Genomic DNA, 26,193 nt, shown 5'->3' on the forward strand with positions numbered 1-26,193 from the left:
AGAGGAAGGCAGCTGGAACAATTAATGGTATTTGCAAGAGTGATAAAAGAAAGATAAAAGGAAGGTAATTATGTGAGAAACAATCAGTGTGTGGCACAGAAGACCCTGTCTGAATATATATAACAATTATGGACAGGTGACAGAAATAACTTGAATGGGCTGAGAGGAGGGAGATAGGAGAGAGTCTCTGCCAGGATGGGATCTGAGGGAGGGACACCCACTGGGTCTTCTTACAAGCTTGTCCTGGATATTGACTGACAGGCTGGTGTGTGTGTATGTATGTGTGTGTCTGGGTGGCACGCCTACAATGCTCATATCAAGTCAGCAAAAACAAAAAAACCAAAGAGGGTCTCCTTTCTGTAAAGGACTGGACCTAGTGTTAATACATGAGCTGACATCGACCCTCCCCTTAACCAATTACAGCACAAGATTGGGGTGGGGTCTTCTCAACTCTCTTATAAGCACCTCTCCAGCAAAGGTCCTCTCTGACAGCTTCTGTGTGGGGGTCCGGGGTTAAAGGTGTTCCAGTCTCCTGCTGAGGACAGAGAGCAGGAGATGAGCTGTTGAGCCACGGGTCGGCTCTTAAGGGAAAATACTCAGCTGCAGAAAAGGGGGATCTGCCCTTCAAAGACTCTGTCGACCATAAGAGGTGGGGGGGAGAAGAAATTTCTTTACTTTAAGGACGAGGTGAGCCCTTTGCAACAGGGCTGAGAGGCAAGGATGGAGAACGCACACACCAAAACCACTGAGGAATCACTGGCCTATTTTGGGGTCAACGAAAATACAGGTCTCGCTCCTGAACAGGTCAAGAAAAACTTTGACAAGTATGGACCCAATGGTATGTTGCAATCTCATTTTGTGACCATTCTATGTGCGATGTGTCAATGGAAATTTGTTGCAAGCTAAATATCTCTGCCAATAAAAAAAAAAAGTTGAAAAATAAAGTTACACTGTTGGTCTAAGAGTTTGAAAAGGGTTTGAGACAGCATCTAATCAACAATCAAACTTAGAGACTTGCAACACTAAAAGTATATATATATATATATATATATATATATATATATATATTCAATTAAGTTTATGTTGCTCAAATAGGAAGTTATAAAAGTTGCTCAAATAGGAAGTTATCGAAGGAATGGCTGAGAGGCGATGGATAAAGTAGATCTTTATCCTTATTTAACCTTAGTTCAGAGAGAAGCAAATGACTCACATGACAGGCAATGTTTCCAACAGAGCTTAATACATGTAGGCATCAATAAAATGCTTACCACTAAATCCTGGAAAATGTTTCATTTTCTGAGGTTTTATTGAAAAGCCATTAACATCCGTGATTTATTCTGTGACGGTACTGTAAGATTATTAGGACAAGGAAGATTATGTTATGTGAGAAAGTGAATGTTTGCTGCTGGTTATTAAATGACGGATCGTGAAAATAAAATATCTGTTTCTTAGTCTAGGAGGGATAATTGAAAACGCCACAAAATGTGACAAAAGGAAAGGATGAATGTACAGAATGTAGCTATTAATCCTAGGCAGCATAGCGGCGTCACCCGTTATGGGTGTCCCCATTGCTCTGATTTGTTCAGTCATGTATTCAGTTCTTGCAAGTTTGACTATGTAAGTGATGCACTTTGCATTGAAGGGCTGGCGGAGGGCAAGACATCTGTTCTGTGCCACTTGTCACTCTGCTGTTAGCGATAGGTCACTGTAGAAGATGAGCTCTGTTTTGTCTACACTGACAAGAGGAGACCTCTATATCTATCTGTGCTTCTTGTTCTCCGTGCATGTGATACAATTGCTGCACTGAAGTGGTTTTGGAGAAAGATGTGTAATATGATGAATTTTGTACTGTTTAATAATATATATAGACTGTATGGGTATCTTCCTCTGACACATAGCTCTGGGGTTCCCGGCTGCGTTATTATGGAGTTGCTATGATTGTCTTTTACTAGTCCTGGGGGACAATGAGGGGATCTCTCTAAATGTCACATTCCTGATGTAGGAGCCACACATCAATGAGCTGGCAGGACAGCTTGCAGTAAGACTTGTTCTATAATGGCCTATAGATAAAGAAAATTACTTAAGTCCTTTACTTTTACAAAGTATGTTTTCCAGTATAATAAATATCCAATTTATAACAATTTGCAGGGGGATGGGTGTACTGTATTCTATAAATACAAACAGTTATTAAATCAGTATTATACATATAGGACACCCTAGTGACATAACGAGTATAGCGGTAATGCAGCACCTACTCACCACTGCAAATTTTATGTATATGTATGCATATACCGTACATATCAGATGACACCTACAGGATAGTATCACACTAAAGACATACTGCACATAACTAGTGATATGTAGGCCTAGTTAAAGATATGCAGCAGGATATATAGACATTGAAATATAACTATCCCTATACATTGGAGCCTAGCTGGCTCCTCACATGGCAGTGAGAGGTATTTTAGAGTTGGGGTATTAGATCTAGCCCATGATGTCACTCGCCTTATACAGCCATCTCCGCTGTGTCCTTCAAGAGAGTCCCAGGCTACAAACTGCTGAGAGAAGAGATCCTTACCGTGGTCTTCCCAAATCTCAATGTCAGCCAGTGTGCCCCAAAATACATTCATAATAAGTCATGCATCTCTATATATAGACATATTGATACTCAGGCTTACTGCAGCTGAAGGTCTAAATTTAGAGAGAGACCTACAATTTGCACTGCTTAGATGAATTTAAGGTACAAATACAAACAAATTATCATTATTTTAGAAGTAAAAGAGACTATGCTAAGACTCCTTAAACATACTGATAGTCATAAGGTAAAGGAAGGCTAACGGTCTACAAATCCTTTCACACATAAATACCATTGCAACTAACACACAATCTTTTTTCCATCAGCAGAAAGAACAGCACAGGTTCCAAACTGTACCAAGGCTAATACTTTTCACCACTGCCAAAATTAACTGACCGCAACATCTACCTAACACTGCAAGCGCTAACTAGAGGTTATCATGGTATTTTTCTTTTTTCCAGCTATGGCACCAACAACTAAACCTTAGTATCAAAACTTAATGTGTCACATTTTGGCCCCCCTGCTAGGAAAGAAGCTTCATTAATCTTCTAACTTACATCATATTGTGCATACAAAAAGGTCAAAGGGCACCATGGGGTTTCTACACCACTACTTTGGCCAGGATAACACAGTGTAGTGCAAGATCCAGAGATACATGTCCGGGAGCATTCTGTTCCCTCAGCATGAGGCACATACATAGTATCTGCGTGACATAAACTGACAGCAGGATTTACAAAGCTGTCACATAACCCCCAGCATAGCCTCTTGCAAAACATCATCAACATGATCATTTGACAACACATTTGCTTCATTCTTGGCCACAATTATGCCTCACACTCAATGTCTTTTGCAACACTCTTGGAGCTCTTGTAACTCAGCTCAATTGTTTACAAAAGACACAATCATCTTACTTCTGTGTTTAATAAAATATGCAGTAATCTTATATCGGTTATTATAAATACCCTGTTACTTAACGGTCGCTTGTACATAGCAACCAATCGGTTTTCATTCCCTGGAACTTGATAGAAGGACTCCTATGAATTTTTCTGGAAAGTCTTTACCTAAATTTAAATAATTCAGGCCTACAGCACCTAGCACAGTTAGAGCTTGTTTTTTTTTCATATACAAAAAGAGAAAAAAGAGTTACGAGATACTAGTAAAAGCATACAGAACTGCAATCTTAAATCCACAGGGATGAAAACACAAGTGTGCTTATAGGAGAATGGATGACGTACTTCACATTCTGTTACTCAACCTGCTAATGGGAAATATATCTGTGCAAGATTTAATTGTGCGGTTAAAAAAACGTAGCTTCAATACAACTTACATTTCATCACTGGATTGAAATTATTAATAATAATAATAATAATAATAAAAAAAAAAAAATAAATTAATTATAGTATCAATATGAACAAGCTGCCTTAATTCTTGGAGTATTGGAATTGCCAAAAAGTAAAAACTCCTTATATATTTCTTAGGCCTACTATAAGTGTAGGTTACAATGGCTTCACAGACAGACACACACACACAGACAAACAAACGCAAGACATCTTTGCCATTATAGAACAAGTCCCATTGAATGTGACTAACTCCTACTAGCTACATCCTGATCTGGAAAATTGCGAACCTTCACAGACGTCATTATCAGTCTCTCCTGACATGCGCACTTATAATTGCTGTGTCATTGCACTGTCATCATTTTTGCATATAGTTACTTTCATTCCCTGTTAAGTTTAGAAACTAATTTTACTCTCTTTTGTCTCTTTTTTTTGTATCCTTCACTGAACAGAGCTCCCAGCAGAGGAAGGTGAGTTTTTCTTGTCACATTATTACACATTTTGGCATTGTGATGTGTGCTTTGGAGATGGCCTTCCCAGGAATTAATATTTCTGCAAACACTCTAAACCCTTGTCTGTCCATGACGACTGACGGACTCTCATTTCTTCCACAGGAAAGTCAATTTGGGAGTTAGTTGCAGAACAGTTTGAAGATCTGCTTGTCAGAATTCTGCTGCTGGCTGCCGTCATATCATTCGTAAGTATGCAAAGCTGCACATAGTATTCAATGGTACTGATTGACTGAAAATGGAATACCTCATAGTATCCAGTTATTAACATTATTTCACTATTATCAAAGGACAGTTACCATTGAGTGCCGGCTGTGAGTTATTGCACACTTGACATAATCGGCTGCTAATGATATACCTCAAAAGATAATACAAGCTTGTTGAGAACATAATCCCAGGCAAGGTGTTTAAATATCAAATGCTAAAATGTGTGTATTAAACGGAATCTCACAGTACACATAGCCAGTAAGGCCTGTTTCCCACTGATGCGATTTCAGAGGCGACTTGAGTCGCCCTGAATCGCATGACTATGGAAATAACATTGCTTCCAATGATGCCTGCTCACATCAATGCAGCGCAGCTGTGATGTGATTTGGGAAAGGGTTCTGTGCTACTTTGCTGCAATTTACAGTGTGATTTGGCCTCGCAGAATATGCAGATCACATCCAAAATGCAACCAAAGTCGCACTATATAATCGCACTGCAAATCGCATTGCAGTAGCATGACCCAAGCCTGAAACAAAATCAGTTAGTCAAACCACAGAATAAGCATGCTGTACACCTTTAGGTCTAAACCACGCAGCCAATTTGGCCATTCAATACAGTTTGTACACACTTGTTAAATGTTTATAGTTGCTCATTCTGTTTTCAGATAGACGTTTTGTTAATTATGGCATGAACAACAGCTGGCACTTTATACACACAATTCACACAGACAAATGAGTGAGCATATTCTCCATTTTGCTCACTTGAAAACATAAGTCCAGAAGCACAGTGGCAGTACTAAATTCTAACAATATTTTTCAACTCATAGATTCATATTCACATTTTTTTTTTACTTTTCTTAAAATGTAATTGTGATACAGAGGTACTACAGATATCACTCCACTTGCATTACTCTTAGTCAAATGCTCAGATTGTATCAGGAAGAGGACATACTTGGCCTCAAATGTCACGCTGAAGGACAGAAAAGTGGAGTGTTCTCAAAGGTCGCTGTATTCCGGCTATAGCTTTTCAAGTCCACGTTGGGCCCCTTTCAAACGAGCGGACCGATTTGGTCAGTTTTCAGGAGGTTTCGATCGGACCCTCTAGTATCCTCTATGGAGCAGCTGTTTACACCTGCCTACATCCAATCCGATCCACTAAAATAAAAAAAAACGAATGGAGATCTATTCCCCTTCTGTCTAGTGGATCGGATGGCAGCCAGGTGTATATATCCGGCCGCCTATAAAGGAGAATGGGTTGTGTCTGTATCTGCACAAGCAGAGCAGACATGAACCAGCCATCCGCCTGCTCAGTGGAGATCAGCAAACAAATTCCCTGCTGAGCAAGTGGACTCCTTGGCAGAGTCTGCCCCATGTTGAAGGACCTAAGAAAATGATGGTGATCGCATGTTGCTTTAGACAACTGTTGCTTTAGACAACTCAGACGTTTTATTTCTGTTTCCTTCTATATAATAAAGTTAGGTTAATTACTCGCACTATACCCTGGCAGCACTATTAAGGTGATTATTATCAATCCAATCTTTGCAAACAATTTGCTGGTGATGATCTTGCAAAAATCATTCAGCATCGGCCTTTCCTGGGGAGCAGTGACAGGTATTTCTGTTGGACTTACTGGGGTTGATTTAGTAAAGGCAAATAGAATGTGCACCCTGCAAGTGCAGTGGATCCAAAGCTTACAAAACGAGGAGAGTTTTAAAAACGTAAAACAAATGAGCCAGAACTTGACTTCCATCATCCAAGAAAAAATGCTGCTTTTTATTTTCCTTGCATGTGATTGGGCATTCTTTGCAAAGTGAAGCTTCAGCACATTTATTAAGGTGTGGAGTAACTGCACTTTCAAAGTACACAGTCTATTTGCCTTTAGTAAATCAACCCCTTTGTCATATTCACAGTGCATCCCATTTTTGTTTTGAAAATGTGTTTGCCAATGGGTTACGGCTGCCTCCTTGTCAAAGGAAAAAAGGGAACAAATATTTGCCTACACATTATTCTGTCTACTACAGATACGGAATATACATTGTAAAATTAAGGATGGGTGGGTGTCTAGTCAGCAGTTTTAGTATGACATCTGCTTGTCTATATCCACCCTAAAAAGTCTTGACACTTTATTTGCAGACAGATGCCTCTGTGACTCTGTACCCTAAAAATCTGTGAATCTGATATATAATCAGGGATGTGCCCCTGGTCTAAAAGCATCTGAATTCAGAGTGTGGACAGCGTCAGCTAACACTACTGGTTATCAAACACCTCCTTTTTTATCACAAGAGAATATAAACATACCTAACCTGAATGTGATGTACTACATTATGACTACAGATGTCAAAGGTCTGCATTCATCAAAACTATTACGCTAAAGAAAGACACATGGAACACTTTCATAAACACCTCAAAATAATGGCACTTATTTATTACAATTTACAACCAGCATTTGGACCATGTGTTAGCTCAACACAATATAAGTGTCTCTGTCCTTCTTAGCTTGGGGGTCTGTTTTGGTTTTTCAGAACAGCCACAAACAGCCACATACTACCCAAGCACACACGTGATACTGGTAGCATGAAAGAGTTAACTGGGTTCTAACCCTGACCTTTTCTTTCCCCAGTGAGCGGCACATTCTGCAGGTTAAATTTGTCTTGAAGATAACTTGATCCGGCCAGTGGCCAGCTCAAGTGTCAGACAGCTGCTGGGAGACTGCAGGAGGAGGCCCAGTGAGAGAAGGGAGGTCAGGGGAGACAGTGGGAGTTCCTTGCCGCCTCTGAGTGACAGCCCCGCATGGCTGTGTGTTTTTCGAGGGCAACAGCTGCATGAAGCATGAGAGGGCCCCATAAAATAGCTGTAAATCTACTCCACTGTAACCCAAGAGCCTGTTTATAATGAGAGCGGTTCTGCATTGACACTGTGCTGTGCAGTACACTGGCCTAGGTAGCGCATTTATTAGGGTAAAATGTGCAAAACGTAAAAAGTGATGACAGGTTCTACTAAGTTCAAAATGTACTGATCCTTATGATTCTACTGTCAACAAACTTCTCCAGTGCATTCTATGGGAGCCTCAGAAGCACAGGACAAGGGGATATGTGCGATGTTTACAACAAGAGCGGCATTAAGAGACGCACAAAGTGTTAATCAATAACCAGCTCCATTTTTGCATTAACAGTGTTTTGAGACAAATGGCGACAGGCTTATAATCTTTATAGGTATGGCATATTCTTCTATACACTGAGCAAGGCAACTTGGGGGTGGATTTACTGACGGCAAAAAGATTGTGAATTTTGCAAGTGCAGTTGCACTCATTTTCCTTAGCATTGTAAATGTGGTTGAGTTTTATTTTTATTTTTTACTCAGAAAAATGTTTTATTGAACAATGTGACATTTAGTGTAAAGCACTGAAGTGTAAGACCCAAAAACAGTTAACAGTACAACTCAATCAACAAGTGCACATCACAGAGTATAACGAGTACACACTATCTTCTGTTTCTGCTACTGTTCTCCAGATCAATTATGACAGAAGTAGACCTTAGCAACATTGTCATATTGTATGTACACAAAATACAAGAACAAAGAAACAAACAAGTCCAAGTGAGCATCAACCATACCAGAACCATCCAACTCCCTCACACAGGCCCTCCAAAAAAAGGGAAATCAGGGATAAAAGGTCGAGTTTCACTTTGTACAGAAAACCCAATCAGATGCAATGAAAATTTAAAAAAAAAAAAGCATTTTTGCTTACACATGATTGGATGAAATCAGCAGAGCTTTACCACATTTACTAAACTCTCTGATTGCAACCACACTTTCAAAATACAGTCTTTTTGCCTTTATTAAATCCCAACAATGTGAAAACTTGAGGACCAATGCACATGTAAAAGTCAAAATGAAAACATATATAATAAACACTATCACACAGACTGTATGCATTCTTTATTAGAAAAAAATCAACAGAAACGTCATCATATCAAATAAAGAAATAACCCAAACCTTTCATGGAAGAGCCTTAGCAATTTGATCTACCGTAACCTAGTGAATTTACAGACTAAGCAGTACAGAAAGGATTAATATAACAGTCTAAATATTGCAACTTGAAAAACAAGTCATCAAGTAGAGCTCTCGCATCTATCCTGACATGTTTCTTATATATCACTCAGTATTTGTCTTCATGCCCTTACTTTCATTAGCTCCCTCCCTCTTTACGCAATCTATACACATACTTGGTGTGAGTAATGCTGTATCCTAGGACTACAAATACCATAGTGCAAATTCCACAATGGTATAAAAGGAGGTATAAACACCTACCTGATGACGACTGCTTCTTTTCAGGTGCTGGCCTGGTTTGAGGAAGGTGAAGAGACAATCACAGCCTTTGTGGAACCCTTTGTCATCCTCCTGATCTTGATCGCTAACGCAGTTGTAGGAGTCTGGCAGGTAAGTACACCTTCAGAGCTGTCATTTCTCCAGTATTACTGATTGAGAGGAAATTACTTAAAATGAAAGTAGAGAAATTCACATGGAAAAGACAGTCTTAATTTAAAAATACAAAAAGGCATTTATAACAACCACAGCTTTGTTCTGTTCAGTCTTTTGCACAGAAATGAGCAGGGTAAAGGAACCCATGCTTTGTAAAATATAGTGTCAGGTGTACTAGGTGGATGCTTACTACTATATGACGTGGAATGTGTACCTATACTGCTACAAGAAGTTTACTAAGCCAAAGAACATCCTGCTTAGCCAAGGAGGAAGTGTGCACTATGGTGTTTTTGAACAGGTATTTAAATGTAGGTAAACAGTTAGAAATGAGATCTAAATCCAAAATTTTATATAATTACCTGTCAGCATTCGAAGCCTCTGTAGAAGGGGTTCCCAAATCTATTTTTAGGTCTTTACAATAGTTTTTGTTTTATAAGCACATTTATTTAAACAGTTTTCAGTGTTACAGTTCCACCTGCACTCCTCTGTTATGATCCACTGGGAAGAGGGAAGGGGGTTACTAAAACTGGACCACACAGAGCTGTGTATACTAACCAATCAGCTCCTAACTTTCTGACAATAAAAACCTACAAGCTGACTGGTTGCCATGCACAGTTGCACCAGATTTTGTCTGCTCCAATTTTAGTAAATTCCCCCCACCCAGTGGTTTACAACAGAGGAGTGCAGTCCTTTGCTGTCAATGCCTGATGGGGGGTGAAACCTATAATCATGCCACTGATGGTATAAACTATGAACAGGTTGTTTTACTTGCTTATGAGTCAACAGACCTGATTTACTAAGGTATAAGGAAGCAAGGTAACATGTATGAGGAGACCAGGGGCGGACTGACAACTCATGGGGCCCCCGGGCAATAGGGGATCATGGGACCCCTGTGTCCTTGCCCAAACTCAAAAAAGCCTATGAAAAAGGTACCAGGGGCATCTCATGGGGCCCCCTACTGACCCCGGACCCTCGGGCAGTGCCCTAGTTTCCAAATGGTCAGTCCGCCCCTGGAGGAGACATGATAGCATGAAGTGTATCTGTGTTCACGTCAAACATTCAGGCACTATGTTTTAATTTCTTTTCTGATCAAATATTTGATGTGAACACAGACTCCTGCACTCCATCTAGCTTTACATGTTAGCAAATCAAACACAGTACTTCAAGCGTTACATCACCAAAAAGGGGAAGTTCCTTTTGTTCTTCCCCCCCCCCCCCCCCCCACTGCCACATTTGAGACTTTTTGGAGGGGAGGGAGGGGGGAGCAGGTACCTGGTTTTGACAGATACCCGCTCCCACTTCTGGTCAGATGCGCAGTGGTGATCTGAGCCGGAAGTTCAGATCCTCCTCCCTCCACCGCAGCCTTCTGGAACACTTCACAGGTCCCTGAAGACTGCAGGACCACTCAAAAAGCGCAGTGCACTTTGCTCATGGGCAGTAGGGAAACGGCTGTGAAGCTGCAAGGCTTAACTTCCAGTTTCCTATACTGAAGTTGTCAGTACCTGCACCCAAAGTCGACTGAAGAATCAGCTCGGGTAAGAACATCGCTGGATCCCTGGACAGGTAAGTGTCCTTACATTATTTAGTATAGTATTTGTAGCTGCTCACTTTTAATTCTTTGGAGGGATGGTGGAGCTCTGCTTTAAAATAAAAACTGACAGACTATTGTTAACGGAATGAAAATTCATGCTTTGCTGGGTTTTTTGTGCTTTCCTCTGGATCAACTGTGGGTATAGGTTTATAACTTTTTTTTTTTTTTTTTTTAATGGTTGAACTGGCTGGACTTTTGTCTTTTTTCAGCCAGACTAACTACGAAAATGCCTACTAAAAAAAGTTTTTTTGTAATTTAGGAAAGAAATGCTGAAGATGCCATTGAGGCTCTTAAGGAATATGAGCCCGAGATGGGAAAAGTCTACCGCAGTGACAGAAAATCTGTACAAAGAATCAAGGCAAGAGAGATTGTGCCAGGAGACATTGTGGAAGTTGCAGGTGAGCATCTTTATACCCTAATATTGAAGAATATATTTTCCTACATACTCTAATTCCAGATGTGTATCTCAATGCAAAGCTACTGTTTCAAGGTTGTTGTTTTTTTACTAACCATTATCTTTCACTTTAACATACACAATAAGGTAACTTGCTTCCCTAGCCATTTCCCCATGGTAGTCAGTGAGAAGTATTCGCTGAATGAAATGCACACAACTTGTTACCGGCTTTTGAAAGATAGCGGGCACAGGCAAATCTATGCATTTTGGAATATGTCTTTGCATTGAATCATCTATTAAATAATATGCGCTATACACAGAATGTACCTTTTCACAGAATGGACTATCAGATTCTATTTTGTACAAAATAGCCTAAAGCTGACTTTGTGGGATGCAAGTATAAAAAATACTTTTCTAAAAATGTTCCTTTTAAATTTAAAATATTATGAGCTCCTTATAGTAAAAAATGTGATTATCCTCAAAATATTGTGTAAATTTATAAAACAAAAAAAAGTATGTTCTTCCAAGTCAGAGACATCTGTACTGTTTGCAACCCCTAGGGCAATCCAATTTTCTTTTAAGGGGTTCTTGCAGTCCTACATTTGCTAAACTGTAAAGCTCCTTTCACTTGGGGCGGACTCCACCCACTCACAGATCCCTTGTTGATTGGAACAGAGCAGGCAGATGCAGTTTATGCACAGTGGACAAAGACACAGCCCGCTCTGCTCTATGGGTGGTTGGGTGTAAATGGACTCTGCTGTCTGTTTACACCCAACTACCCTTCAATCTGATCTGCCTAAATGGTAGAGGACAGATTTCTTCAGGTTTTTTTTGAGCAGACCGGATCAGACCCGGAGGTAAGCGGGTGTAAACGGACACAAGTCCATTTACACATGTCTGTCCATAGGGGTGATGGACCGCTACTTTGCTGTGACGTAGCGTGACTGTGCCCCATAGACTTCAATGGAAATGCACCAAAAATGCATGTAAAATGCATGTACTTGCATTTTTAGAGCATTTTTGGCAGATTTATGTATAGCCTCTTTCTCCTAAAACAAACAAACAAAAATAAGCATGAAAAACGTGTCAAAAACACACTACAAAATTGCACTTAAAATCAAATCACGTTTCAGCTACACTAGTGTGAACCTAGCCTTATAGAACACAGATCCATGGTTAAGAACCTTTGGTCTAATATACAATAACCAGTAAAAGGCCAGTTAACCGCAAAGAAATATTACAGCTTTGTTAGCTTGAGAATTTGCCAAAGTCCTATTTTCTTCTGGGATATCGGAGGAGGGATCAATGGGCTTGATTTACTAGAACTGGAGAGTGAAAAATCTGGTGTTGCTCCGCAAATAAACCAATCAGCTTCCAGGTTTTTGTTTTGGTGTCAAAGCTTAATTAAACAAGCTGAAGTTAGAAGCTGCCATGCACAGCTGCATCAGAGTTTGTACCCTATAGTTTTAGTAAATCAACCCCAACGCGCTTACATGTCAAGACCAGCACTCCTTCCCATGGTCATTATGAGTGGTTTGTGCTCTGTGGGTTATTTTTTTATAATGGAGAATGCCAGGGGAGGAGTGAGAACACTCCAAGGTGGCTGGGAACAGAGCTGAATAGTTCATAGACAATTCATAAACATTTCAGCAAGTTTAAAAGATTCTGCAACTGTGAAAAACACTCCTTCCCTGATCTTGCAAAAAAATGAAGTTTTTCTGAAATAAAGGCATTACCTTTTTGGGTTTTCACATATGACTTGTCCTTCCTTCCTAGTTGGTGACAAAGTCCCAGCTGACATCAGACTCATCAGCATTAAATCCACTACTCTGCGTATTGATCAGTCCATCCTGACAGGTATGACAACCAATTTCATTTTTATGTCATACTTGTTCAGTCATCTTGTAGATTTCTCACTAAAAAATGTTTGCCTCCAACAGGAGAGTCTGTCTCTGTCATCAAACATACAGAAGTTGTTCCCGACCTCAGAGCTGTCAACCAAGACAAGAAAAACATGCTGTTCTCTGTAAGTGCTTTTGACATTGTCCCTTATTGGTGGGCTTTTCATTGCTTTCGTCTGTTGTTTTTGCAGAACAGTTGATAAACTCCTTTCCAATTCTTAGGGTACCAACGTAGGAGCTGGCAAAGCCATTGGCGTTGTAATTGCCACTGGCCCAAACACTGAGATTGGTAAAATTCGTGATGAGATGGCAGCCACTGAACAGGAGAAGACCCCTCTGCAGCAGAAACTTGATGAGTTTGGAGAGCAGCTGTCCAAAGTCATTTCCCTCATCTGTGTTGCTGTATGGCTTATCAACATTGGACACTTCAATGACCCCATCCATGGTGGCTCTTGGATCAAAGGAGCTATCTATTACTTCAAGATTGCCGTGGCTCTGGCTGTAGCTGCCATCCCTGAAGGTAAGAGCATTATTTTTTAGGGTGGCTGCAGCATGTACAGATAAACGCTAAAGCAGGAGTCCATTTTTTTTACTAAGAGTCTGTCTTTGCACAAAGGTCTCCCTGCTGTAATCACCACCTGTCTGGCCCTGGGTACAAGACGTATGGCCAAGAAGAACGCCATTGTAAGGAGCTTGCCCTCTGTAGAAACTCTTGGTTGCACCTCAGTCATCTGCTCTGATAAGACTGGTACTCTGACCACCAACCAGATGTCTGTCTGCAGGGTAAGCCTACATAATGATCTTTTATGTGTCTTAATCTAATACAGGGTGCTTTCTATACAAATATTAGCACTTTTTGTGTATTTGGCATCCAAATCAATACACAAGAAGTATGTTTCAAATTGTTTTTATTTTTATAGATGTTTGTGATTGATAAAGTTGAAGGCGATGTCACCTCCCTGAATGAATTCACCATTACTGGATCCACCTATGCCCCAGAAGGAGATGTGTAAGTTTAAATATAGTAAAATGCTTAATATGAACATTTCTGCCCACTGGTGCATTCTACTCCTTAACCAATAGTTCTGTGAACTGCAAAAGAGGGAACACTAGGAGTTTCTGTACTGCACCATTTAACCTACACGCCGCGTTGGAGCCTACACTTTTACCCATTGCATATTTTTGCTTTCCATCTGCACAAATCATTATTCTTGCATTACCTTCCATTTGTCACCGTACCACCAATACTCAGTGAATCATTCATGCTGTATCTCTAATTTTCTCCCTCTGGACCCTTCTGTCTAATCTCTTTTTATGCCGTTTTAAAACTCACTTTTCTACTCTACTATGATATCCGCCGTGTTTATGTTATCCTTTATTCTTATGTTTAGCTACTGTATATCTGCACATCTGTGTCCCCCTCCATTCTTCTCTAAATCATTTCTCCCTGTCTCACCAATTCTTTTCTCCTTTCATCCTTTCTTGGGGCTCCCTCCTCTCTTTCTATGTGGTGTCCTCTCAGTCAGAAGAATGATAAGAATGTGAAAGCTGGCCAATATGATGGGCTGGTGGAGTTGGCCACAATCTGTGCACTTTGCAATGACTCTTCCCTCGACTTTAATGAGGTAAACACAAAAAAGTCAGCACCACTACATTTCCCCCTTAAACTATCTTTGGCCTGTTTATCTAACGCTGCATGGGCTAATAGTTTTGTAAACTATGCTCTATATACTAAAAACTAAGTGTAGTGACTTCTTTTTGATTGATAAACTAATTTTTTATGTTTTTTAATTTCGGACTAGGTGAGAAGCATAGCACTCCTACTCTTAGCTGGTGAACAAAAATGATGCTACAGCTTTTAATTATCATCTTGTAGCACTGACTGGGTTACACCGACTATGTAGAAATTTACCAGACTGCGGCTTGAGGTCCCCTTCCTAGAATCCATGACAATGCAAAGCACTTTTGATACTGTAGACTGGACCCTCATTACTTAGACCCTTCTTGCCCACCCCGATGTCCCTTTAAAAATTTCTGCTGGTCACATGACCATTGTGACTGGTTGTCACTGCGGTCACATGATCCTCCAGTCTCTTCTGCTACCAATCATTTGCAAGCACCAAAAGCTATATTTCACTCACTGCTCGCTCCCAGCATAGAAAAAATGACCACTCAGCGACACATATATGCGGTGTGCAGGTGTTATAGCCCCTCCATATGTATTAGGCTGTCATAAACGGGATGACGTACACCTAGCTGAGGTGAAACATTTAGGCTGGTATTGCTGGCCTTGTTCTGCAAATTCTAGTTCTTTTTCCATCTTTGCCGTCAGTACTCCTGAATCACAGACCTGGACCAAACATGAAGCACATAACTGATAAAAAAAGTTTCTGAATTCCTTATCTCCATATTTAGTTTGGGTGATTGACTCAGAAATCATTGAAGCCACAACACAAGCATGATAGGCAACAAGCAAGTTGTACAATACTGCTGATGGCACAGAAAAGAGTTCCAAAGTTTACTAAAGGTCCAGGGATGGTTTTTGCAGTCAGGGACTGACAGTGAGGCACATTTGCAACTGGAATGTTACACTAACAGGGATGTGCAAATTTAAAGCTTGGAATAGATGAGGAAGCTGGCTGGAACAATCTCTAAAGGCCTCACCAAAAAACAGCTCATTTGATATTTCTAACTTTTGGAGACAGAGTATATAACATGTAGTAAGTGATATAAATATTTAGCCCCTTTAGCACCAATATATGTTACATACAAAATGCAGTATGTGCCCTATGCAAAGCATGAAGTAGTTTCTAGCTCTAATTAACACAAAAGTAATTTCAGACGTAGTGTCAACTAAAAATTGCACTAATCAAGCAAAGTTTGTGTGGCTGCTGTGCTGACATCTAAAAACTATTTTCTCAGAACTTACCTTCTTTAACATTTTCTTCCACCAGTCTAAGGGTGTGTTTGAGAAGGTTGGTGAAGCTACTGAAACTGCTCTGACAACCCTGGTTGAGAAGATGAATGTATTCAACACTGAAGTGAAGAGCCTGACCAAAGTGGAGCGTGCCAATGCCTGCAACTCTGTAAGTACTACCACCTTAACCATTTTATATCCAGCACCTAAAGAAAAGCTTCTAATTTGCTAAAATGTTGTTTTTTTTGTAACTGATCAAACAGGAGAAACAGCAGGATTAGATACAGCCACAAGTTTTACTTATCATGAAAATATGATTTACACAAAAATACATAACCTTCCAATTCGTGGGTCCATCTTGTAACAAGTTACCCCTGTTTACTACCAATATAGAAAGCTAATTACAGCATGCTACTCACAAGTTGGCTGTAGCTTTTTCAAGAGACTTTCTATACCAGACACCTGGCGTGGACTTATCATGTACAAGAAACTTAATGCCCATCTAATAATCTGCTTCTTAATGATCCCATGTAACACACTATACCAAACACCTGTTATTGTAGGCACAACTTTTCATGATGCTTAAAAAACTGTTCTGAACAGGGTTCTATTTGGAAATTTAGGTTGAACATACAAAACTTAATTTTTTAAAGATAGTGCCTTTATTTATTTGCTAAGCTCTGAAAAATAAAGCTTTAAATATGTCATGGTTCTCAAAAAAAGGCCTAGAGGTCTTCAGGTCTATAAACCTGTTGCTGGTTAGAAATAGACCTGAATAGCTGGAAAGATCAGATTACACATATTTCAGGATCTGTTGCCCAAGAGGGACACACAAGCTGCCTCTCTCATTGCTGAGCAATGGCAAATACACTGCCTGTCTTAGGGTTCGTTCACACTTGACTGTTTTAAAAACTCTTGCCAAATGCCCCTATAGCGTTTGGCAAGCGTTGGTCCGGCGTTTGTGGAGCATTTGTTAAAGCTCGGCAAACGCTCAGCAAACGCCGCATGCGCGGTTCAGCGGCGGTTGCTAGGCGTTTGCTGAGCATTAAAAACGCCCCACAAATGCCTATAATGAAGTTTGGATGGTGTTACCTCTCCGCAAACACCCCGCAACCGCACCGCAAACGCCGGCCGGGCGTTTGTGGAGCGGCACCATAGACTAGACTAGGAGGCTTCAACGCCTCCTGACTAGACCAGAGGCGTCCGTTTCGCTGCACCACGCCGCGACGCTACCGCTCCTGTTAGAACAGCACCATGTGCTGCAATGGGCAGAATTGTCCGAGGCATTTGGGAAGCGGTAAAAACGCTTCCCAAATGCCTTTCTGCCGCTTGAAAACAAGGGTAGTATGAACGTAGCCTTAGTTAAACACAGGGTATCGCCAGGTACGCATTGCTGGGTTTTATTATTAGAAAGCCGAGCATGCTTTGCAAACTCAGAGTCATGGATCTACCCTGCAATAGATATTACTTTTTTTTTTTTAATTACAATTCTTTAAAAAAAAACTGACCACACAAATATACAGTACATTCCCTTAAAAGTTTACATTACAATGGAACTAAACCGTCCTATAGTTTTCAGCCAAGGAAGCTGCCATCTTGGCCTCTGTTTGATCAACAACTGCCATAGCACTGCACGTGATCAGTTATACTGTATGTCTTTAAAAAATACATTTAACCACTTCCATACCGGACACTTTTACCCCCTTCCTGACCAGGGCAATTTTCAGCTTTTAGCGCTATCACACTTTGAATGACAATTGCGCGGTCATGCAACACTGTACCCAAATGAATTTTTTACCATTTTTTTGAGACAGATAAAGCTTTATTTTGGTGGTATTTATTCACCACTGGGATTTGTATTTTTTTTGCTATGTAAATGAAATGTCCAAAAAATTTTTAAAAAAGTGTTTTTTTTATAAAATTTTGCAAATAAATAATATTTCATCATAAATCTTAGCCAAAATTTATTCCGTTATCTTTTTAGTAAAAAAAAAAATCCAAATTAGTTTATAACCAGAAATTATAATTTTTAAACATTTTTTTTTACATTTTTATTTTATTTTTCTATATTATAATTATTTTATTTTTTTTACATACTGTCACCCTAGCAGTACAGTGTCACCATGGTGACACTGTACTACTTGTGGGGGGTGATGAAGATTTTTTTTTTTTTTTTTACACTGATTGCTTTTACACCCATATAGGATGTAAAAGCAATCATTTCTCTTTCTCTCTGTGTGCATTCTTGCACTCATTGAGAAGTACTGAGTGAGCTGTGATTGGTCACAGCTTGTCACATGGTACAAGGCTTTTGTGAATAGCCTTGTACCATGTGACCTCTGTGATCATTCACAGATTTCACACATAATAAGCAATGATGTCAGAAGTGACATCTTGCTTACTACTTTGCATGTGATCACTGATTGGCCAATCAGTGATCACATGATCGGGACCTCATACAGAGGTCCCGTCTGACGATCGGTGTTTCACTGTGTCCGGAGGACACAGCGGGCACCGGATCGCGGTGCTGCGCGCTCCCAGGGAGCGCGCACAAGCAGGGTGCGGGGAGGCCGTTTATAGACGGCCACCCGACCCTGCAGTGCCACCGTCCGGCCGTTTATATACAACGGCCGGACGGGAGGTGGTTAATCTACATTTTTGGAATGCATTTACAAATATATGTAAAAATATATGTTAAAATGACTTTTTTATATGTTAAAAAATATCTGAAGAATATATATATATTGTACTGAAATGTATTGTAATTGTACTGTCTCTCTTATTTTGTAAAGTGCTGCGCAAACTGTTAGCGCTATATAAATCCTGTATAATAATAATAATATATAGTAATATATAAAAAATGCATTTCAACATACATTTTATATATATATATATATATATATATATATATATATTGAAATATATTTTGTAATATTTTGAATACGACCAAAACTGTAGCATTTTAAATATATGTCTTTTCTGCATTAAAAATTCTGCCAGTCCGCCCATTTTTTATTTTTACCTAAAATTCCACTTTAAGTAATTAATTTACAGTCAACCACAAATAAAGGACAACTAATGTCATCAATGAGACCTCTAACAAAGCAACACTATCCTTCTTATAACTCAGGTTATCAAGCAACTGATGAAGAAGGAATTCACTCTTGAGTTCTCACGTGACAGAAAGTCCATGTCTGTTTACTGCACACCCGCCAAGGCTTCCCGTGCTGCTGTTGGCAACAAGATGTTTGTGAAGGTATGATCAACTTTTGAGCCTTAATTAACCGTAAAAATGTAAACTGACTGAATACATTAAAAAAACTGCTTTTCACAGTGGAATTTGGAGAAATTTGTGGTACGGATAATCTGTGCCTTGTATAGTTTAGTGAACTGAAATGCATAAAAATGCATTGTGTGAGTGTTAATAATATTTATACTGCTCGTCACAAGCGATAAGTAACACAGCATAGTATTTGCATACAGTGCGCAATCTGGAGTATTCATGTGTATTTTAAGTTAATTTTTTTCCTATATTCTCTATACTATAGGGTGCCCCAGAAGGTGTGATTGACCGTTGCAACTATGTACGTGTGGGCACAACTCGTGTACCCTTCACTTCTGCTATCAAGGACAAGATTCTGTCTGTAGTCAAAGAATGGGGCACAGGCAGAGATACCCTGCGTTGTCTTGCTCTTGCCACAAGAGACACTCCACCCAAGAGGGAAGAGATGGTTCTGGATGACGCCACCAAATTTGTTGACTATGAGGTAAAATGTGTGAGACTAAACTGGTGTACTCAGAATCTAGTGCAGCTATGCATGGTAGCCAAAAATCTTCTAACTTCAGCTTGTTGAATTAAGCTTTGACAATAAAACTGAGTGATTTCTTTGCAGAGCTGCACCAGATTTTGCACCATGCAATTTTAGTAAATAACCCCCAATATATGCCTTCCTTTGTGACAAACACATGTCTGTGGAGACATTTCAGCAGACAATCACAGTCAAAAAGTATTTCCCATAATAGGTAATCACCATTATAAACAATAAATAAAACCATAGCAATGAAAATCTAAAAATGAACTCACATTGACAGAAGCACTGCATATCTCATGCAAACTCATTAGTATCTTAATGTATAACCTCTTCTCTGTTCAAATACAAAGTTATCACATTATTTATTTTTACTTTTTGCAAATGTTTTATTTAAGAAAAAAGGCAGTTTCCAAAACGATCAAGCAACCAGATATAAAGAAACATAACCACAGGTACAGAATACTACCAGAAGTTTTTGACATTCATAACAGCGATACAAATTAGTGGTAGGAAATTATTGACATAGTTGGGCTGACAGAGCACCAAAAGTATGCTTATAATGCTGATTCCACACCATACCAATAAGAGGAAGGAGGATCATGAATGGTCAGACAACAACCCAGATGACTATAAAGTAATCCTAGCCAGCGGTACTAATAAAGGACTGTTGTCGGTGGAACACTCCTGGAGTGTACCCACTGTGCAGAGGAAGAATGCCAAAGTTTTTATGTATATGAGGAGAGAGGACAAAAAGGGTAAGAGGAAAGACTGAGGAAAGAAAAAGTAGGAGGGAAAGGAGAGGAAAAAAAAAAGGGGAGGGGGGGAATTGTTAGGGTGTCCCAGGGGGCGGCACAAATGGTCTCCATCAACCAGCAGAACACACATCGAAAAGAGCTTTGCCCTCCTCAGAGTGGATAACCATGGTCCACAATTATCACATTAATTTACAGTTGTGGCCAAAATTATTCAACCCCCAATGCTGTAAAGGGGTTTAGGGACTATAGTGTACATTTGGAATTGTATTCAGAATCAAATCCTACAAGGACGTTGTAACTACCCAAATGCAACTAAAATGACATCAATTGTTTATGTAATACAGTAGTAAATGGTTCTTATGTGGTTTCTTCATTGCCACAATTATTCAACCCCTTAAAGACTACCACTCTGAAGAACAGAGGTTCATACAGGTGCTTTCCATCAGGTATTGAAAACACCTGTGGATGTCACCGAGCAGCAATCAAGCATAATAAGCACCAATTAGGCAGCTTTAAAATGACTGTGATACTCAGCTCCTTCTAGACATTTACTGGTGTGGTTACAAACATGGTGAAGGCAAGAGAATGGTCCAGGAAGACAAGAGAAGAGGTGATTTCTCTTCACAGGAAGGGCAATGGCTATAAGAAGATTGCAAAGATGTTAAACATACCAAGAGACACCTTAGGAAGCATCATTCGCAAATTCAAGGCAAAGGGCACTGTTGAAACGCTACCTGGTCGTGGCAGAAAGAAGATGCTGACTTCGACTGCTGTGCGCTACCTGAAGCGTAGAGTGGAGAGAAGTCCCCGTGTGACTGCTGAGGAACTGAGAAAAGATTTGTCAGATGTGGGTACAGAAGTTTCAGCCCAGACAATAAGACGCACACTGCGTAATGAAGGCCTCCGTGCCAGAACTCCCAGGCGTACCCCCTTGCTGTCTCCAAAGAATAAGAAGAGTCGACTGCAGTATGCCAAAAGCCATGTGGACAAACCACAAAAGTTGTGGGATAGTGTTCTGTGGACTGATGAAACAAAATTAGAACTGTTTGGGCCCATGGATCAACGCTATGTTTGGAGGAGGAAGAACAAGGCCTATGATGAAAAGAACACCTTGCCTACTGTGAAGCATGGTGGAGGGTCAATCATGCTTTGGGGCTGTTTTGCTTCTGCAGGTACAGGGAAGCTTCAGCGTGTGCAAGGTACCATGAATTCTCTTCAGTACCAGGAGATATTGGATGGAAACGTGATGCAGTCCGTCACACACCTGAGGCTTGGGAGACGTTGGACCTTTCAACAGGACAATGATCCCAAGCATACCTCCAAGTCCACTAGAGCATGGTTGCAGAGGAAAGGCTGGAACATTTTGGAGTGGCCATCGCAGTCACCAGACTTAAATCCGATTGAGAACCTCTGGTGGGACTTAAAGAAAGCAGTTGCAGTGCGCAAGCCTAAGAATGTGACTGAACTGGAGGCCTTTGCCCATGAAGAATGGGCGAAGATACCCGTAGATCGCTGCAAGACACTTGTGTCAAGCTATGCTTCACGTTTAAAAGCTGTTATAACTGTAAAAGGATGCTGTACTAAGTACTAAGATTGAATGTCACTTGGGGGTTGAATAAAACTGATAATGCTGTGAGCACAGAAAAGACATTTGTGGTTATTTCATTATAACTGTTATGTTATATTTGTCTGACCTACAAGTGCCTCTTTAATGTAAATGTAAGCAAGATGACTGAATGATCAAAAGCAATGTCAAACTGGCCAAAACACTCAATTTCAGTGGGGGTTGAATAATTTTGGCCACAACTGTATATCTACTGATTACACTGCTGCAGCTAACTCAACTTTTATTCCATAGACTGACCTGACCTTCGTTGGCTGTGTGGGTATGCTGGATCCCCCACGTAAAGAGGTTGTCGGCTCCATCCAGCTTTGCCGTGAAGCTGGTATTCGTGTCATCATGATCACTGGTGACAACAAAGGCACAGCTATCGCCATCTGCCGTCGTATTGGCATCTTTAGTGAGGATCAAGACGTGGCAGGCTGTGCTTTCACTGGTCGTGAGTTTGATGATCTGCCCCCTGCAGAACAGAGAGATGCCTGCAAGCGTGCTTCCTGCTTCGCCAGAGTCGAGCCAACCCACAAATCCAAGATTGTTGAGTTCCTGCAATCCTTCGATGAGATTACAGCTATGGTACGTGAATAAATTATACAAAGGTTTTTCTTTATTCCAAAATATATCACACAACTTTCCCTCTGACTGGTTTCATAACTGTACTATATTTTTCTACTACAAAAGTCTAACATCGTATATTACCTTTTTTTCGGCCAGACTGGTGATGGTGTAAATGATGCCCCAGCTCTGAAGAAGGCTGAGATTGGTATTGCTATGGGCTCTGGTACTGCTGTAGCTAAGACAGCCTCAGAGATGGTGTTGGCTGATGATAACTTCTCCACCATTGTGGCTGCAGTAGAAGAGGGCCGTGCCATCTACAACAACATGAAGCAATTTATCCGCTACCTCATTTCCTCCAACGTAGGAGAGGTCGTCTGGTGAGTTATTCATTTTTCGAACACCATTCATATGTCCCAGGGATGTCTAGAGATTTAAAAAAAGACTCCAAATTTTGGGCACAAAAAAGTGATACGTTTCAAGTCACATTTATAGCTCATTTTGTAATACTTTGGTTCACCCATCAAATGAAGTCACTATGATGTTTATAATTTTCATTGCCAACCTCTTTTAATTTGGAACTTGACATCTAGGTCCATATTTTTGTCTCAAACAGTATCTTCCTGACTGCTGCTCTGGGTCTGCCTGAGGCTTTGATCCCTGTACAACTGCTGTGGGTGAACCTGGTCACAGATGGTCTGCCTGCCACAGCCCTGGGCTTCAATCCACCTGATTTGGACATCATGGACAGACCACCACGTAGCCCCAAAGAGCCCCTCATCAGCGGATGGCTTTTCTTCCGTTACATGGCCATTGGAGGTATGGTGCATTGCTTTGTATTGCAGTTTACTTTTCTTGTTCTTGGGTCATAAGTCTTTGTGTTTCTAACCATACAAATCATCCTTCTGTGCAGGCTATGTCGGTGCAGCCACTGTTGGTGCTGCTGCCTGGTGGTTTATGTGTGCTGAAGATGGACCTGCCGTAACTTTCTACCAGCTGGTAAGGATATAGTTTTGCTTTTTCTTTCACATGTTTTCTTCAAAGGACAGTTTTGTTCGAGTGATGAATGCACATTTCTCCTTTACTACTTCAAGAACATTTTAAAGGAGGAGAAAATTCAAAAGCTCCACCTTGCTATTTTATAGAATATAAGTTGTTTTTTTTTTCTATTTTCTTTCCACACCCAGAGCCACTTCATGCAGTGCACAGAAGACAATCCCGACTTTGAGGGTCATGAGTGTGAAATCTTTGAATCTCCCGTTCCAATGACCATGGCTCTGTCTGTGTTGGTCACAATTGAGATGTGCAATGCTCTCAACAGGTAAGAACACTATCAGAATCTTCCTTTTTTTTTTTCTTCGTTTTTGTCACAATTTCCTTTTGGATAATATCAGAATGACAAAAAGAGACATATTGTTTTCTTCTTTTCTTCTTACAGTCTTTCAGAAAACCAGTCCCTGGTCAGAATGCCCCCATGGTCCAACTTTTGGTTGCTGAGCTCTATCTGCCTCTCCATGTCCCTCCACTTCCTTATCCTCTATGTTGACCCTCTGCCTGTGAGTGGAAGTTTTAAAGTTGCATATTATAAACTATAGTTATTGATTAAAGTATAATTTAGCTAATAAATAACAGACCATTTCAGTCTTATAGCATACATTGAATTAAACTTTACTTTTGCTAACATTCTTAAATTGTAATCCTGGCACATACTGTATAATACATTATTTATAATGACTAGCAAAGTCATGCACCATGCACCTGAAGAAGTGCACCTATCTTCCCCCATTGTTTCAATAACCTACAGCTTCTGTCCAGCAAAAGATGAACAAAATAAACCAGTTTTGAACCTGACATTAATCCAAAATCTGCTAGTATCAGCTTCTGAATTATATATTAGGAAGAGACTGCTGTTTTCACTTTTAAAGCGAACATCCTTTAAATATGAAACCAGTGTTGCATTTCATTCAAAAGTGCAAATCAGGAGTATTTTCAGGCATGCATCAAGCCTGCAAGCTAAAAGCAAAATGTATTTTATTAATGAATCACTAAGTTCATGCATTTATTGCACATGCTCTAGGACACTGCCTCATCCTGTTTGTTTTATGTATTCATCAGATGATCTTCAAGTTAACACCTCTGTCATGGACTCAGTGGTTTGTTGTACTCAAGATTTCCTTCCCTGTCATCCTATTGGATGAACTTTTGAAATTTGTTGCCCGTAACTACCTTGAAGGTAAGTGCAATCATTTTAGTTTGTAGCAATGGTGGCTTCCATTGTCTAAGCAAATCACTATATTTATAAAACAGTTGTATACACTGGAAGGATTCTTGTTCCATAAATATCAGCCACTTCTGACAGTGTCGCTACATTGATCACTTCCTTGTGGAGCTTATACAGAAGTGCAAGAAAATCAAACGGTGATAAAGGAATTCCTGCATTATTATGCTGATAAATGTAATGTTATTTATCAAGATAAATATGCTGAATTTTAAAGTCAGAAAGATAATTGCAATTACTATCATAAATGTGCAATCAGGAGCAATGTATCACTGTTTGAATGCAAAGTCTGGATAAGTTACAGAAATTTACTAAATATCATTTCCATTTTAAATGTCTTCATATTAAACCAGTATTTTTCTATCCTCTCCCATAGGATAAATCTTTCCTTACCACTACCCTGTTGTTGTTTAACAGGTATCCCATCACATTGCATGCATTTACAGAATTCTTGTCATTATCATCTGCATGCAGTTACCCTTATTCATTCACCTTCATGTGCTGCTCCACTGTCTGTCATCTGTAACCTAACCTGATTACAATATGTCTTCCAAATATGTCTTGTCAGTTGTGTCACCCAGTTCCTGTTTACAGTACATCTACTACATCAGTAGACAATTCAGACTCCAAGCACAATAAATTGCAGTTAAAGCTGTACTTTTACATATATTTCAATCTAGTAAATAATTTATTTGTACTATGTAATATACATTTAATACTAAAATCTATTAAACACGTTTACTTTACAAAATAATACATGATAAAAATGATCACTAAAACCTGTAATTAAAACATTAACGCCCTACCGCAGACACACCTCACACAGATCTAAATAATTAACAATAGTCTGGATATACCCATTCCCCTTTTTACCCCTGTCTGGGATTTCCCATTTGTCCAGGTTTACTTCATTATTTACACTATGTACCACTTTAATAAGTTCCCATTTACTTTGTCTCTTATGTCATCATACAACCGGTATAAGAACCAAGAAGCAACATGTCCTATCTTACAGTCTGTGCAATCTATGTTTGTTGCAATCTTTTTGACAGCTATGTTTGTTGCAAATGTCAATTTTTCAGCAAGCATATGATATAAAAATTGTATCATATGTCCTTGATGTCAGATTTATTTTGTGCAACCAAAAAAAAGGTAATTGAATACGTTCAAAACAAAGGTTTGAGCACAAAAAAGATCATTTGAAAACATGTTATCACATAGAAGACTTTTTTGTTCTCAAAAAAGTATTATTCGTTTCTGTTGACA

General features: G+C 39.8%; 1 protein-coding gene across 3 annotated transcripts in view; it reads left to right on the forward strand.

Annotated features, from left to right (window-relative positions):
- Nucleotides 1–474: 474 nt before the first annotated feature.
- Nucleotides 475–26,193, forward strand: part of ATP2A1 (ATPase sarcoplasmic/endoplasmic reticulum Ca2+ transporting 1) — a 29,752-nt gene continuing 4,033 nt past the window's right edge. The window contains exons 1-22 of one of the 3 annotated variants that reach the window (XM_089693438.1): nucleotides 475–838; nucleotides 4,365–4,382; nucleotides 4,527–4,609; nucleotides 8,960–9,064; nucleotides 10,957–11,095; nucleotides 12,868–12,948; nucleotides 13,032–13,117; nucleotides 13,215–13,512; nucleotides 13,609–13,775; nucleotides 13,913–14,001; nucleotides 14,515–14,617; nucleotides 15,947–16,078; nucleotides 19,040–19,165; nucleotides 19,458–19,676; nucleotides 22,335–22,670; nucleotides 22,809–23,029; nucleotides 23,266–23,468; nucleotides 23,563–23,648; nucleotides 23,837–23,970; nucleotides 24,088–24,205; nucleotides 24,765–24,882; nucleotides 25,304–25,344. In XM_089693438.1, coding sequence (XP_089549564.1) covers nucleotides 721–838; nucleotides 4,365–4,382; nucleotides 4,527–4,609; nucleotides 8,960–9,064; nucleotides 10,957–11,095; nucleotides 12,868–12,948; nucleotides 13,032–13,117; nucleotides 13,215–13,512; nucleotides 13,609–13,775; nucleotides 13,913–14,001; nucleotides 14,515–14,617; nucleotides 15,947–16,078; nucleotides 19,040–19,165; nucleotides 19,458–19,676; nucleotides 22,335–22,670; nucleotides 22,809–23,029; nucleotides 23,266–23,468; nucleotides 23,563–23,648; nucleotides 23,837–23,970; nucleotides 24,088–24,205; nucleotides 24,765–24,882; nucleotides 25,304–25,308 — 2,985 coding nt within the window. In that variant the 5' untranslated portion in view covers nucleotides 475–720 and the 3' untranslated portion in view covers nucleotides 25,309–25,344. Of the gene's footprint in view, nucleotides 839–4,364; nucleotides 4,383–4,526; nucleotides 4,610–8,959; nucleotides 9,065–10,956; nucleotides 11,096–12,867; nucleotides 12,949–13,031; nucleotides 13,118–13,214; nucleotides 13,513–13,608; nucleotides 13,776–13,912; nucleotides 14,002–14,514; nucleotides 14,618–15,946; nucleotides 16,079–19,039; nucleotides 19,166–19,457; nucleotides 19,677–22,334; nucleotides 22,671–22,808; nucleotides 23,030–23,265; nucleotides 23,469–23,562; nucleotides 23,649–23,836; nucleotides 23,971–24,087; nucleotides 24,206–24,764; nucleotides 24,883–25,303; nucleotides 25,345–26,193 lie in introns of those variants that run through there. The other 2 variants (XM_089693433.1, XM_089693425.1) reach the window with 2 other exon arrangements.

This window comes from Staurois parvus, unplaced genomic scaffold (genome assembly GCF_062004578.1).
Source record: "Staurois parvus isolate SC_StPar_1 unplaced genomic scaffold, SC_StPar_1.0 ptg000024l, whole genome shotgun sequence".
Lineage (NCBI taxonomy): Eukaryota > Metazoa > Chordata > Amphibia > Anura > Ranidae > Staurois > Staurois parvus.